A 14,081-nucleotide genomic window follows, 5' to 3' on the forward strand; every position below is an offset into this window, starting at 1 on the left:
TGAATCTAATCACAGGAAAACAGCCGACAAACACAGACGAGGAACTTTTCTATTACAAAGGGGCTGTGTTCTTCAACACCGTCTTCATAAAAGAAAAAAGAATGTTCCAGATTAAAGGCGACTGCAGCGTGACGGCCTGGTTCTAGATGGGATCCTGTCCTGCAGGGAGACCACTGGCCAGCTGACAGGACTGAGGACGGACCCGTGTGCCAGGTGTTAAGAGCCTGCGGCCTCAGTGGTGACTGACTGTGGTCACGACAGAGCATATACTCTGCTCTTGGGAAACACACACTGAAGTTCTCGGGGTAAAGGCCCCGATGTGTGCAGCTTACTCCCCAAGGCTTCAGAAAAAACTGTGTGCGTCTGGGCGTGTGTCTGTGCGGCAGGGATGAGAACACATGTCAGCGGGAGGTGCAAATGGTGACAGCTGAACCTGGGGGACAGGTGCATGGGGTCTCTGTGTGCTATCCTCATTCTCACAGCTTTTTGGGATGTTTGAATTGAAAGTGTTTCCAGATGGAAGTCTTTACAAGAGGAGGCTCTGAAGTGCTGGTTGGCAGCTCCCAGGGCTGCAGCAGGGCCCCCGATGTCAGAACCCGCTCGTGAGGCACCTCGTCCTGGAGCGGCGGGTCGTGCTGTAGCTGCCGGCCCCGCCCCATCCGGCCTCCCCGCCCCCCTGGGGATCCCAGGCTCCTCGCTGGGCCGTCAGGGCCTGCTTCCCTACTCCCCACACTCTGGCGATAGTCCTTGTTTTCTGTGGTTTCCTTTTCCATTCTTTGTTCTTACTGATGTAAGGTTAAAAAAAAATTCCTTAACGGTCATGCCGGTGGGGATTTTGAGAGAGTGGAAATGAATTCAATCTGCCGCCTTTCATTTCAAGTCTCTAACCTCATGCTTTTGCAGTTTCTTCTGGTCATAAATTATTTGTCCTTTTCTGGAGAAATGACAACAACTTGATCCTGAGGGACGTGATTTCCCCTCTGTGCCAGGTAGGAACCGCCATCAAAGGGAGCGGGTGTGGGAGGCCCTGGACACCACTCAAAGGGCCTGGATTTCAGGTGGAATGTAACAGAACTGACATTCTAAACGCAAAATTAAATTCTTTTCCTACGGGAAACTGAAATTTGCTGGCTAAGTTGAGAAAGAGAAAGGAAAAGCAGAAGAAACAAAGTGTCCTTGATCAGGGAGGCCTGGATCAGACCAGCCGTTTCAGGCGCCGGCAGCGAAGACGGGCCACAGAGGGAAGAGCCGCAAAGCCAGCTGGGCGCCAAGAGCGCCACCGCCAACCCTGGGCACCACGTTCCACCGGAGGTGCCCGACTCCACGGGCAGCTCCTGGAGGGGAGGCGGGAGCACCTGGCGAGGCGCGGGCTCCGGAGCTGCAGGCCGGCACCCTGGCAGCTGTTTCCAGGCGCGTCACACCCCACGGCCCGGCACAAGGACATTCACCACAAACACGACTCAGTGGCCCTTTATGTAACGCTCACCCATCCGAACGCCGCTACCGCACACATCCCCGGGAACCCTAGCACTGCCCTCGGAGGGTCCCCAGGTTGTTCTGTCTTGTGCTTTGAACGGTGACTGGGACCCGTGGCGGAGACCCCACAGGGCAGCAGCCTCCCCGCGAGGGTGGACGCCGCCCTACAGGGCAGCCAGAGCCGGGCTTGAGGTTCCACGGGGGCGACCTTCTGTCAACGTTAGAAGGACAGTGGGACATGACTGTGCGCCCTGCGGGCCATGGGCCCCGTGACAGTGAGTCCAAGACAAGAAGACAACTTCTCTAACGGGTGAGAGGTTGGATCGGAGGGTCCGCAAAGCTCTTCCTCCAAGTCTAAGACGGATTCAGCAACAAAGACTTCCCAGCAAACGTAAAACAACCCCAAGAAGCCACAGCACAGCCGCCCTCCTACCTGGAAGACGAGGACGCCCATGTGGGAAACGGCCAGGTTGATCTTGGCCCCCTCCCTGTCAGAGGCCGTGTGAAACCTGATGCCGTACATTTCCAGCTTCCGGGCAATTTCCAGCACCTGGAAATCCGACTCGGCAGGTGTCTGGCCCCTGTAATAAAAGACAGCATGATCACAGCACTCCTGAAAGAGCCGAAACACAGGACAGAAGCGACCAGGAAAACAGACCACAGAAACAAACCAACAAAGGAGGCTCTGTTCTTCAGAGGGTCGGTCACCCACTGTATGTTTACGTACACATCAAACAGAACACCGCACACGGGCCACGGAAACATCCGCTTGCTTCTATTCTGTAATCCATTTCCTAGTGGGTCAAATGTTTTCTTTGCACTCATTATATGTTCAGCCTTATAATTTTATCTTAATACAAAGTAATGTGCAAACATTACGTGCAGAGACAAATAGTAAATAAAGGAAATACCACAGATAACTCTAGTATCTCATTAAACCCATTTCAAAACTTTAAAAAACTATTTTCAAAAAGTACAATTCTAACCATTAGAATACACTTTTATAAAAATGAAATTATCGGGCTTCCCTGGTGGCGCAGTGGTTGAGAGTCCGCCTGCCGATGCAGGGGACACGGGTTCGTGCCCTGGTCCGGGAAGATCCCACATGCCACAGAGCGGCTAGGCCCGTGAGCCATGGTCGCTGAGGCTGTGCGTCCGGAGCCTGTGCTCCGCAACAGGAGAGGCCACAACAGTGAGAGGCCCGTGTACCGCAAAAAAAATAAAAATAAAAAACTAAAATTTATATAAAAATATTTTGCTAAAAAAGTGACTACTTACTCAGTTACAGCTAAATATTCTCATAAACATTAAGAATATTACATATTGGGGCTTCCCTGGTGGCGCAATGGTTGAGAGTCCGCCTGCCGATGCAGCGGACACGGGTTCGTGCCCCGGTCCGGGAGGATCCCACATGCCGTGGAGCGGCTGGGCCCATGAGCCATGGCCGTTGAGCCTGCACGTCCGGAGCCTGTGCTCCACGACGGGAGAGGCCACAACAGTGAGAGGCCCGTGTACCGCAAAAAAAGAAAGAAATTATCAAAATGAATAAAAATATAATCACCACAACAATTGGTTTTATTGACGCCTCGCACGCGGCCCGCATGGCGCCGAGCAGCTCCAAGGCGTGACGCTCAGGTAAGTCCCAAACACTCCATGTGGGATGTTCCATTAACAACTCTTTTTTTCTTCTTACTTCTGAATGCCTGAGTTTTTGGATCTTTAAGGAATAACACAACTGTTTGCGTTATGCCATTCTTGTGATTTCCATTCTTTGACTAAAATGTCTGTTCTCTGAAGCTGATATAGACATCTATTAACTTGCATTTGAATAAATCATCTTCAACTAGATGATGATTCCATTGTATATCCACCACATCTTATTTGCCCATTCATCTATTGATGGGCACTGCTTCTATATCTAGGCTATTGTAAATTATGCTGCTATGAACACTGGGGTGCATATATCTTTTTGAGTTAGTGTTTCTCTTTTCTTTGGGTAAATACCCAGGAGTGGAATTGCTGGATCACATGGTAGCTCTATTTTTAATTTTTATTTATTTTAATTTTTTTAAAAAATTGGAGTAGAGCTGATTTACAATGTTGTGTTAGTTTCAGGTGTACAGCAAAGTGAATCTAATATATCTACTCTTTTTTTCGATTCTTTTCCCATATAGGCCATTAGAGAGTATTGAGTCTATTTTTAATTTTGGGGGGAAGCTCCATACTATTTTCCATAGTGGCTGCAGCAATTTTCATTCCCACCAACAGTGCACAAGGGTTCCCTTTTCTCCACATCCTTGCCAACACTTATTTCTTGTCTTTTTTTAAAAAATATTTATTTATTATTTATTTATTTTGGCTGCTCTGGGTCTTCGTTGTGGCAACGCAGGATCTTTGCTGCGGCATGTGGGCTCTTAGTTGTGGCATGTGGATCTAGTTCCCCGACCAGGGATTGAACCTGGGCCCCCTGCATTGGGAGCACGGACCTCTGGACCACTAGGGAAGTCCTCTCTTGTCTTTTTTTTTTCTATCGAAGTACAGCTGATGTACAATGTTATATAAGCTATAGGTGTGCAATATAATGATTCACAATTTTTAAGGGTTAAACTCCATTTATAGTTATTATAAAATATTGGCTATATTCCCTATGTGTATAGTACCTCCTTGTAGCTTATCTATTTTATACTTAGTAGTCTGTACCTCTTAATCCCCTACCCCTATCTCACCCCTCCCCGCTTCCCTCTCCCCATGAGTAACCAGTAGTTTGTTCTCTACATCTGAGTTTGTTTCTTTTTTGTTATATTTACTAGTTTGCTGTGTTTTTAGATTCCACACATAAGTGAAATCGTACAGTATTTCTCATTCTCTGTCTGACTTATTTCACCTAGCACAATGCCCTCCAGGTCCATAGAGGCTGCTGCAAGTGGCAAAGTTTCTGCCTTTTTCACGGCTGAGTAGTGTTCCACTGCACAATACATACACGTCTTCTTTGCCCATTCGTCTGCTGACGCATTGCTTGTCTTTCTGATGACAGCCGCTCTGACAGGCGTGCGGTGGTGTCTCATGGGGGTTTGGATGTGCACTCCCCTGATGCTTAGTGAGGGTGAGCGTATTCTCATGTGTCTGTTGGCCATCTGTCTGTCTTCTTTAGAAACATGTCTCTTCAGGTCCTCTGCCCAGCTTTTAATCAAGTTGTTTGCCTTTTTCATGTTGAGCTGTATGAGTTCTTTGTATATTTTTGCAGACATATAATTTGCAAATATCTTCTATTCAGTAGGTGGCCATTTGTCTTGTTGATCGTTTCCTTTGCTGTGCAGAAGTTTTTGGTTTTATTAGGTCCCATTTGTTTATTTTTGCTTTTGTTTCCCTTGCCTAAGGAGACAGATCCAAACAAAAACATAGTTGACCCTGAACAACTCGGGGGTTAGGGGCACCAAGCCTCTGCACGTAAGTTACAGCCAGCCCTCTGTATCCGAGGTTCCACATCTGAGAATTCAACCCGCCTGAGACCACGTAGCATGTAGCATCTACTACGGAAAACGGTCCGTGTATAAGGGGACTCACCCAGTTCACGCATATGTTGTTCAACGGTCAACTGTATTGCTAAGACCCACGTCAAAAACTATACTGCCTGTTTTCTTCTAGGAGTTTTATGGTTTCAGGCGTTACATGTAAGTCATCTTTTAAAAACATTTATTTATTATATTAGTTATTTGGTTGCACCGGGTCTTAGTTGCGGCTCGTGAACTCTTAGTGGTGTGGGATCTAGTTCCCTGACCAGGGATGGAACCTGGGCCCCCTGCATTGGGAGCGTGGAGTCTTACCCACTGTGCCACAAGGGAAGTCCCCTTACATGTAAGTTTTTAATCCATTTTGAGTTTATTTTTTGTATATGGTGTGAAAAAGGGGTCCAGTTTGATTCTTTCGTGTGTGGCTGTCCAGTTTCCCAATGCTGTTTATTCAAGAGGTTGTCTTCTCCCCATTGTCTAGTCTTGTCTCTTTTCACTCACCCACAAGTGTGTGGGCTCATTTCTGGGCTCTCTGTCCTGTTCCACTGATCTGTGTGTCTGTTTTTATGCCACTTCCTTCCCGTTCTGATGGCTGTAGCTGTGTAGTTGTTTGAAATCAGGGAGTGATTCCTCCAGCTTTGTTCTTCTTTCTCAAGATTATTTTGGCTATTTGGGGTCTTTTGTGTTTCCATACAAACTTTAGAGATATCTGCAACACTTACACACACATGCACATGTGCATACGAACACACGACGTGCAGGCGCGGAGCCACCTCTCAGGTCTGGTGCTTTACTCCCCTCAAGGCGGGTTCTCAGTGTGACTGAGCATAGACTGGTCACCGTCCCACCGGCCTCCCCATGCATGGGGGGGGGTCACGTCATGAACCCCCACCCACCGGGCCTGGCAGTGAGCCTCTCCCACGGGGCTCTGGTCCCCATCCTGAAGCACTCTTCCCTGGGGTCCACGGCCCCAGGCTGTCTTCCTTCTTCTGGCTGCTCGTGGCCCTGTCCTGGGGGCCTCCTTCTCACGGCCTGTGGGGCCTCTCCCCACCCCCATCCTCCAGGGGGCGTCCTGGCCCCGCCCCGCCTCACCCCTTCCCCCGCCCGCCTCACCCCTGGCCCCGCCCCGCCTGCCTCACCCTGCACAGTGCGCTTTGGCTCCACCCCTGCCCCGTCGCCGCTGCCCAGGTGGGACGCTTCACACGGCGGCCACCCCACCCTCCACGGGCGCCCGGCTCCGGCCCTGTGTGTCCTGGAAGGAAGGGGACCCTGCCCCCAACGCTAGGAGCAAATCCCACACAGGTGACCGTCCCCTTTGGGGCAGACCGGGGACTCACTCAGGCTGGCACGGGGAGGGGGCCCTCTGCTCGTCTGGCCCTCGGGGTTTGGGTGTGACACGGGGTGCGGCGCATTCCCCCGCCACCAGCGAGAACCAAGGCAGCCTCGAAAGAGGCCACGCCCCTCGGCGTGGAAGCGAGGCCAGAGCCCTAAGGGCCAGGTGCGCGCTGAGGCCGCGTCTGGGAAAGGGTGGCCCCGTGTGCACAGCTCGGACGCCCAGCGGTGCCCCAAACCACCACACCCAAGACGGAGCTCAGGCCTTGGCTCCGTGACGAAGGGGGGCCCAGAGCCCAGGGCACGCGTGGCACCGCGGGGTCACGTGCAGCCTCCCGCCAGCAGCTGGGGCTATTACTGGCTCCTAGAACCTTGGGGGCCGTGCCCCCCACCCCCAGGCTGCTGCCTCTGCCGGCACCCTCACGGTCCTCCTGCACCCCATCCTCCCCGCAGAGTGGGCTCTGCCTGGCACTGCAGCCCACATGCCACAAGTGACACATCTGTACATACAGTGCCACCCCGAGCCAGGCACACAAAGGTCCGCTGGTGGCTCTGAGCGGTGAAGGCATGGAAAAGCGCACGGCCCCACAGGGAAGGGCATCCTCGAGGGTTGGAGCCTGGGTCTGCGTTGCCCAACGCCCGCCCTGCACGTGACGTCAGCGCGCTCACCTCTCAGCAGGCTCCCCCACGAGGGGGGCCCAGTCCTCCAGGACCCCTCCCCATCGAGCTCTCCCTTTGGTGAACTCAAGCTCACAACCCCCGGGCCCGGGGCCGCCAGCCCTTCTCACGGCCTCCCCATCTCTCTTCCCCTCTTCCTCCGGGTCGCCCTCACCTCGTCCCAGCGTCAAGCCTTAGGGAAGCCAGGCAGCAGGGCTGCAGCAGGAACCATCCCGCCCCCACCCGACACCTGAGGACTGGGCGCGGCCAGTGCGGGACCCCGTCCACTGCCCCCCACTTACGGAGGGACGCCAGCACTGCCCGGGGCCCGGGCACCCTCCCAGCCTGTCCCGAAGCGGCCTGTGGACGGAGTCCCGCCCGGCCAGCCGACTGCCCCGATGTCCGGCGGCGCCGACTCACGCGTGCCCCCGATGGAGCTCCAGGATCCGCTCCAGGGCCCGCTCCTGGCCCGGCAGGTACTCGTGGGCCCGCAGGTGCTCCCGGACCAGCGCCTCTTCGTAATCTCCTATTTCCGCTAAGACGAGAAAGTAACAGGCAGTCTTTCTCATGTTTACATGAAGAAAAATACAAGCGTCTGTGCGTGCAAGTGCGTAAATTAAAAGCAGAAGAAAATTATCCTAAATTTGTAGCAAAAAAATATATCCCTTAAATAAACAAAATGTTGTATTTTATTTTTCCACATATTTTATGCTGTTCAAGGCAAACATAAAGGCAGGCGAAGAGAATTCTTTGAGTCTTGAAGAGGAAAGACGCTGGTGAGCGGCTCCAGGGAGGGAAACTCTGAGCTTTATACCCTGTTTGCTATGTTTTAAACGTTTTCTCTGTAAGTTGTCTCAAGACTACTGTGACCAGGATAAGGTCCTTTATTTTGTTTCAAGATAATGTATTTTAAATTGTTTCTTCCTTCAGGCCCTCTCAAATTCTTGAGGAACAGTGAATGTTTCTTTCTAATTTCATGTATTTTAAGGCCACACATATTTTCAAAATAGTAGTTAAAGCCCAATAATTTTAAGCAACATACTTTGTTCTGAGACAGTCTCAAATCACAGAAAAGCCGCATGCACAGGATCACAGCTTGGGGTGTGTTTTCTACAAAACGGGACATTCTCATGCATAACCCCGGCAGCACCACCCAGGTAAGGACAAGGCCACCAGCTGCTGCTCCATCCGAGCCTCAGACCCGTTCACGTTTCAGCAGCCGCCTAACTTTAAGGCAAAGGACCCGGTCAGAATCCTACACGGCATCTGGCTGTCGTGGCTCTTTACCGCCCTTCAATCTGAGCAGCACACTTCCAAGGTGGAACTTCCAGGAGGACGAGTTATTCTAAGATAACTCAGCTCGCACAGAGCCCTCAGCAAGAGGCACTACCGAAGGCCGTCCGCACTGCAAAGCCACCTGCTGCCTGAGAGGACCTCAGGACAAATCACAGATAACTAAGCCACTTCGACACCTGTGCTTATGGGTGTGAACGGGTCCCACTGTGCAGGACGGCAAACCTCTGGTAAAATCTGCTATTTGGAGAAGGTGAGTCAGGGGAAGGACCAAGTAAACTGCACACTAACCCATTAACTTAGAAGTTTCTAAAATCCTGGAACCTCTCTATATCATACTTCCTGAGTTCAAATTTCAGAAGTATTCGTTCTATGCCAGGAAGATGCGGTCCAGCCTCTAGTCCAGAAGCCAGGCGGGGATTCCCTTCTGTCTGTCCTGCGGTGGGGGGCAGGGGGGCCGCTGGAGAGCCCGGGCGAAGCGCGCACCTGCTCTCCAGACCCTCCTCTCTTATGCTTCTCCCAGGTCATGCCTGAAGTCACCATGGCGCTCAAACCACCTCCCGCTCTGAGATACTGAAGGGCTTCCTTTGTCCTTCGGGGACTGACACCTGACTTGTCACAGGGGCTGTGACGCTCTCCCCAGAGTCGGGGTGCTGCCTGGCCCCCCCACTGGAGGTCTGAGGGCCACGTGAGACCACGGGGAGGACGCGTGGCCTGTCTCCCCTCCCAGGTGGGAAGTTAACCCTCAGCCCTTCAGAAAAACCTGCAAACTGAACCGCCCGTCCTTTGCTGGTGCCCAGCCTGGGGCAGGTGAGTCAGCCACAGGCGCAGCCATCCCGTGTGAGCGCGGGGCCAGCGGGACACTCACCCTGCAGGAGGTGGGACGCCAGGAGGGCAGCCGTGGTGTCCGTGCAGGTCAGACGCTCCTCCAGAAGGTCTCTCTTAAGTTGCAGGGCAAACAAGTATCTAGGAGGGAGTTCCAAGCACAGAGATCAGCTCCAAAGCTTCTGAACACACTTCCCACGTCTGTCTCAGGAGGACACACAGCCCCAGGTCACACCAGAGCAGAAGGCGAGCAAGGGCAGTCACAGGAGCTTAGCGCGTCCACACGCCGGGCGGTCCACACGCCGGGCACACCATAGCCCAGGGCGCCAGATCACCTGGAGCCACACCTTCAAGGCGGAAGCTCACAAATTCGTGCCACTTCTGTGAACACGCACAAAACTGCACTCGCGGTTTGTGTGAAGCAGCAGAAACAGCCAATGAGGGCGAAGCTTCAAGTGTGGCTATGGAGCTGTAAGGCAGATGGATAATGTTCGGTCTTGGCTAGAATCTGAGAAACAGGTAGTCTTGAATTAACTGGTGAGAATGTAACAGAGAGGGTGACCGAAACTATTTATATATTCATTTATTCCATGAGCAAATAATCCCCAAGCACATATATGCTCCAGGTGCTGTTCTGGGAGCTGGAAATACCACGGGGCGCAGGGCAGATGCCCCGCCCTTGTTGGGGGTCCACTCCAGCGTGAGCCGTCAGCACTTACTGTGCTCTCTTAAACTTGGAATGTACACACCCTTGGCCTTAAGCAATCCCACCACTATGAACTTTTCTACAGAAACACTTCCAGAGTTCACAAAGATATGTGGACAAGCATGTTTATTTGCAGCATTACAGCAGAGAAAAGCTAGAAACAATCTAAATTTGCACTAACATGAGACTGGCTAAATAAATTAGGTTACAGCCATACATACTAATACGGAAAGACATCCATGGCATGCCATGGATATGTGGGGGAAAAAGAAACTCAAACTGCAGTTCTCTGTGTAGAGTTTGATACTGTTTTGTAAAATAATGACTTTAAAGCCCCACGTCTACTGGCATACCGCTGTGAATTCATCTGGAAGACTCATGTCCAAGCGTTAACACTTCTGGGAAGGGTGGGTGGGCAGGGAGTGAAGAGGAACGCTGACTTTTTACTCTACATAACTTTAAAGTTTTTCTTCTTTTACCACAAACATGCAGTTTTTTTATAAATAAAAAGATGACCTTTTGCATAAACCCGGCTTGGACCCAGGACACGGAATTAGGTTAACACTTCCTGTTACTCACCAATGTCTAGGAATAAAAAGTGATTCTCTCAAAAGGGACTTCCTGGTAAATGTGAGGTGTTTAATACACTATTAAGACAAGCTCTGTGCTCACTCGTAAGGCGCTTTCTGCCGTCCTGGGGTTCAGCTCCTAACCCGTAAAGATGAGACTAGAGCCTTGTGGTCTCTACGTGTCCTCGCAGCTGAGTCTACGACTTTGTGATTCAAAAGCGGTTGGCAAAGACCTTCTAAGCAGAGGTTCTAAGACTCTGAGGACCCAGGTATAGATCCACATTTGGTCAGGAAGCTACTCTGTTACTACTGCATCATCATCATAGCTCTCTCTTATCTAACTTCTGACTCCGGGTTTTGAGTTGATTTTTAGGTTTTTGCTTTATTCCTCATGATAAAATCAGTACATAAAATACAAGGAAAAAAACCACTTCCATAATCTTATTGCCCAGATGAAACAACTGCAAACATTTTCTTTCAAAGAATCAATCGTGAATTGAAAAGCGTAGCAGAAAAGAAATCACCTAAAGTATTTCTGCTCCATATATTCATGAGGACACTCCCAAGTAAGTGTATTTTGTTGGTTAAAAAAGTAAAGGAATGGGCGAAATTCCTACCGACTTCATGCACAGGCACAGATCTATGGAGAATATCTGTTCAGCAGTGCCCTCAAACACCACTTTTAATTCTCAAATTTGTGCCATAACCATTCTTCCAAACCCTGTTTGCATTTGTGTCTGTGCAAGAGTGAAAATGCAAAACTATGACACCTTGGTTACAGCTTTGACACAGACACTAGGCTCGTTCTTTGAATAAACAACCCTGACCAGGTGCTTAGGTAAAGCACAGGTGCTGTCGGGGACACAGGTGAAGGAGGACCCTGCCCACGGCAGCTCTGGGTCAGTCAAGCTCTTTACCGTGTATATTCTTCTTGCAACTGACCCGGATCAGGTGGGAAAAATTTCACTGCTAGGCGAAGCACTGTATTCTTTGGCCCTATAAAAAGAAAAATTTTAAAGTCCACAAATAAGGTCACACTCTGTATTTGCTATCTTTCTGCATATTCTGGTGTGACTGAGCTAGTGCTTTCAAATGGACTGTTAAAGCAAATCTTTTCAAGTAAGAGGATGTTAAGAAATTTCCTCTGCGTGAAATTGTTAGTCCTAAGTACCAGTCACATATAGCAAAGAAAAAATTGAAAACTTTTGCTTTAAGTAGAGATGACTAAAAGAACCCCTAAAAACAAGCAGGAAACTGCACATTAAAATCTTAAAATGTATTCTTCTTTATATTTTCGGAATAAAAAAGTGATTAAAAAAATAAAGGTGTTTATACTATTAGTCATAGTAATAATTTTAAAAGCCTGGGAGTTCCCTGGTGGCCTAGTAGTTAGGACTCCGGGCTTTCACTGCCAGGGTCTGGGTATGATCCCTGGTTGGGGAAATGAAATCTTGTAAGCCATGTGGCAAGGCCAAAAAAAAATTAATAATAAGGGCTTCCCTGGTGGCGCAGTGGTTGAGAGTCCGCCTGCCGATGCAGGGGGCACGGGTTCGCGCCCTGGTCCTGGAAGATCCCACATGCCGTGGAGCGGCTGCCCCTGTGAGCCATGGCCGCTGAGCCTGTGCGTCCGGAGCCTGTTGCTCCGCAACGGGAGAGGCCACAACAGTGAGAGGCCCGCATACCGCAAAAAAAAAAAAAAAAAAAAAAAAAAATTAATAAAAAGGCCATTATTTTTGAAATCCTTATATACTTTAGTGAAAGAAAAATGTTATCATTCACTATACTGAACTAGAACAACCTGATTACTGTAAAGAAAAAGTGTAGGATATTAGCTTATCTGAGTGTTTTAGCTTTATTGAAATTTTATAATAACACAGCCACATGATTTCCACCACAAGAGGAACTGTTTTGCTAAACTGCTATGGCAACCGAAATGGCCTTTGCTTATCAGTGAACCAAAGTCCCTTCCATACAACCTCTTCTCCGCAATTTAGTCCTAGAAAACTTACAGGTGAATTCAGGACTAGAGATTTCACCCCGTATGTCTTCTCATAACTTAGAAACTGCACACTTATTTTTGGCCAAAGATGAAGGCAATATCGAGCAGCATATCCTATTTCTTCCAAATTTGAGGCAAGTAACTGAGAACTGAGTTAAACGACACCCCACCCTCCACGTCTTACAGTTTAAAGCTAAACGGCAAAGTGACCTCCAAGTTCTCCTGCTGCTGGCGTCACCATGCTGCTGCCCAGAGTGGTGACGACCATGATCGTCCGAATGTGCCTTGAATTTGGGCAGTCAAGGACAAAGCATCTTAAGTGAGCAGAGCTTTAAAGAGTTAAGAAAAGGACTTACTTCGTACTTGTCTAACGATGGGTTTCATAGGTTCAAGCCAGATCTAAAGAGGATTTAAGAAAAGATATCAAATCCATTAAATTATTTCTCTATTTAACAAGAATGTTACAAAACACAAATGTTTATAATTAAGGGAGATATTTAAGGCAAGAGTATTTTGGCCCTGCTGCTCTTGGACACACGTCGAATCCTGATATAACAGAGTACAGCAGGGCACGCTTTGGGAGGCGTGGAACAGGATGCTGCCAACCACCCCACGTCACAGAGGCTGCTGTCGCCGTGCACAGGACCGGCACCCAGAGCTCTGTGTGTGCGTGCTGGGGCTGCTATCTGTCAAGACCAAACAAGTATCGGCCACCTGCTGCCTTTGTAAACAGCGAGCTGATGAGAGGGTTACTGTGCGACAGGGGTAGAAAGGGGCTCTACAGTGCTGACATGCTTTTTGAACTAATGGGTTCATTTGGTTTCTTTAAAACAGTTCCACCTGTAAATATTAAAGCTCCACACTTTTATGGTTCACCTATTAAGTAAAATGAGGCATAACCAGTTTAGTAGAGCAGTTTGCTCAAAATCCACTCTTGAAATGATCATCACACACGATATACTCTAGCTGCTTTTATAACTTATGAAGAAAGGATTTCCTTGGCACATGTGCTAGTAGATTGAAAAAAATTAGGGGGGATGCCAATTCAGGCTTAGGTAGAAGGCAAATATATTCCCTACAGCTGTAAATAAAATACTTTAATAGCACAGCTTTGATAACAACAATGTGCCCTGCTTGTTATCATTCCAGGAGGTCCTCAAAGGTCTCTGGCCCGGATGCATCATCACAAGCACCTGCATCCCACCTACCGCCTATCTCCAAAAGCGGATGAGAAGCACATACCCAGCAGGACTGGACGTTTTGAAACTCCAAGCCGAAGTAGTCACATTCTATCAGATTCAGGCGCTTCCACACCTGGGTCAGTAACACCTGGCCATAGCATTTAGGCTGTGGTGAGACAGATGAGAAGAAACACGAGGAGGGTTACACGACTTTAGACAACAAAGATTTATGAACACTGTGGCATAAAGTCCCTTCCCACACGCAGAACTTCATCATATTTAACTTCTTGCTTCGCTTTCCTTTCTGACGAGGCGCACAAACTGTCACAAAGCGAACAGATGAACCTGAGGCTCTGTGCGCAGAAACTGAGGCATCAGTAAAGCTAAAAGCGCCTCCATTCTACTTTCTCAGAGCGTGCGGAGTCACATTTCTTTGTAACTTTAAGGTGGTAGGAACCATTCTTAGCCTCAGTAAACATTTTATCCAACAATTCTGATATTTACTAAAACGGTGAGTCTCATAGTTCATGTTTG

General features: G+C 49.4%; 1 protein-coding gene across 15 annotated transcripts in view; it reads right to left on the bottom strand.

Annotated features, from left to right (window-relative positions):
- Window positions 1-14,081, bottom strand: part of FARP2 (FERM, ARH/RhoGEF and pleckstrin domain protein 2) — a 92,999-nt gene that overhangs the window by 39,918 nt on the left and 39,000 nt on the right. For 13 of the 15 annotated variants that reach the window (XR_009540984.1, XR_009540986.1, XR_009540982.1 and 10 more), the window contains 6 exons: window positions 13,609-13,713; window positions 12,723-12,765; window positions 11,285-11,363; window positions 9,136-9,233; window positions 7,395-7,509; window positions 1,910-2,057 (listed from right to left, as the gene is read on the bottom strand). Coding sequence is in view for 10 of the 15 variants with exons in the window: in XM_060151595.1 (XP_060007578.1) it covers window positions 1,910-2,057; window positions 7,395-7,509; window positions 9,136-9,233; window positions 11,285-11,363; window positions 12,723-12,765; window positions 13,609-13,713 (588 nt within the window). In the remaining 5 variants the exon portion in view is untranslated. Of the gene's footprint in view, window positions 1-1,909; window positions 2,058-2,203; window positions 4,162-5,486; window positions 6,015-7,394; window positions 7,510-9,135; window positions 9,234-11,284; window positions 11,364-12,722; window positions 12,766-13,608; window positions 13,714-14,081 lie in introns of those variants that run through there. The other 2 variants (XM_060151600.1, XM_060151602.1) reach the window with 2 other exon arrangements.

The sequence above is a fragment of the Lagenorhynchus albirostris genome, chromosome 6, assembly GCF_949774975.1.
Source record: "Lagenorhynchus albirostris chromosome 6, mLagAlb1.1, whole genome shotgun sequence".
In the NCBI taxonomy this organism is placed as follows: Eukaryota; Metazoa; Chordata; class Mammalia; order Artiodactyla; family Delphinidae; genus Lagenorhynchus; species Lagenorhynchus albirostris.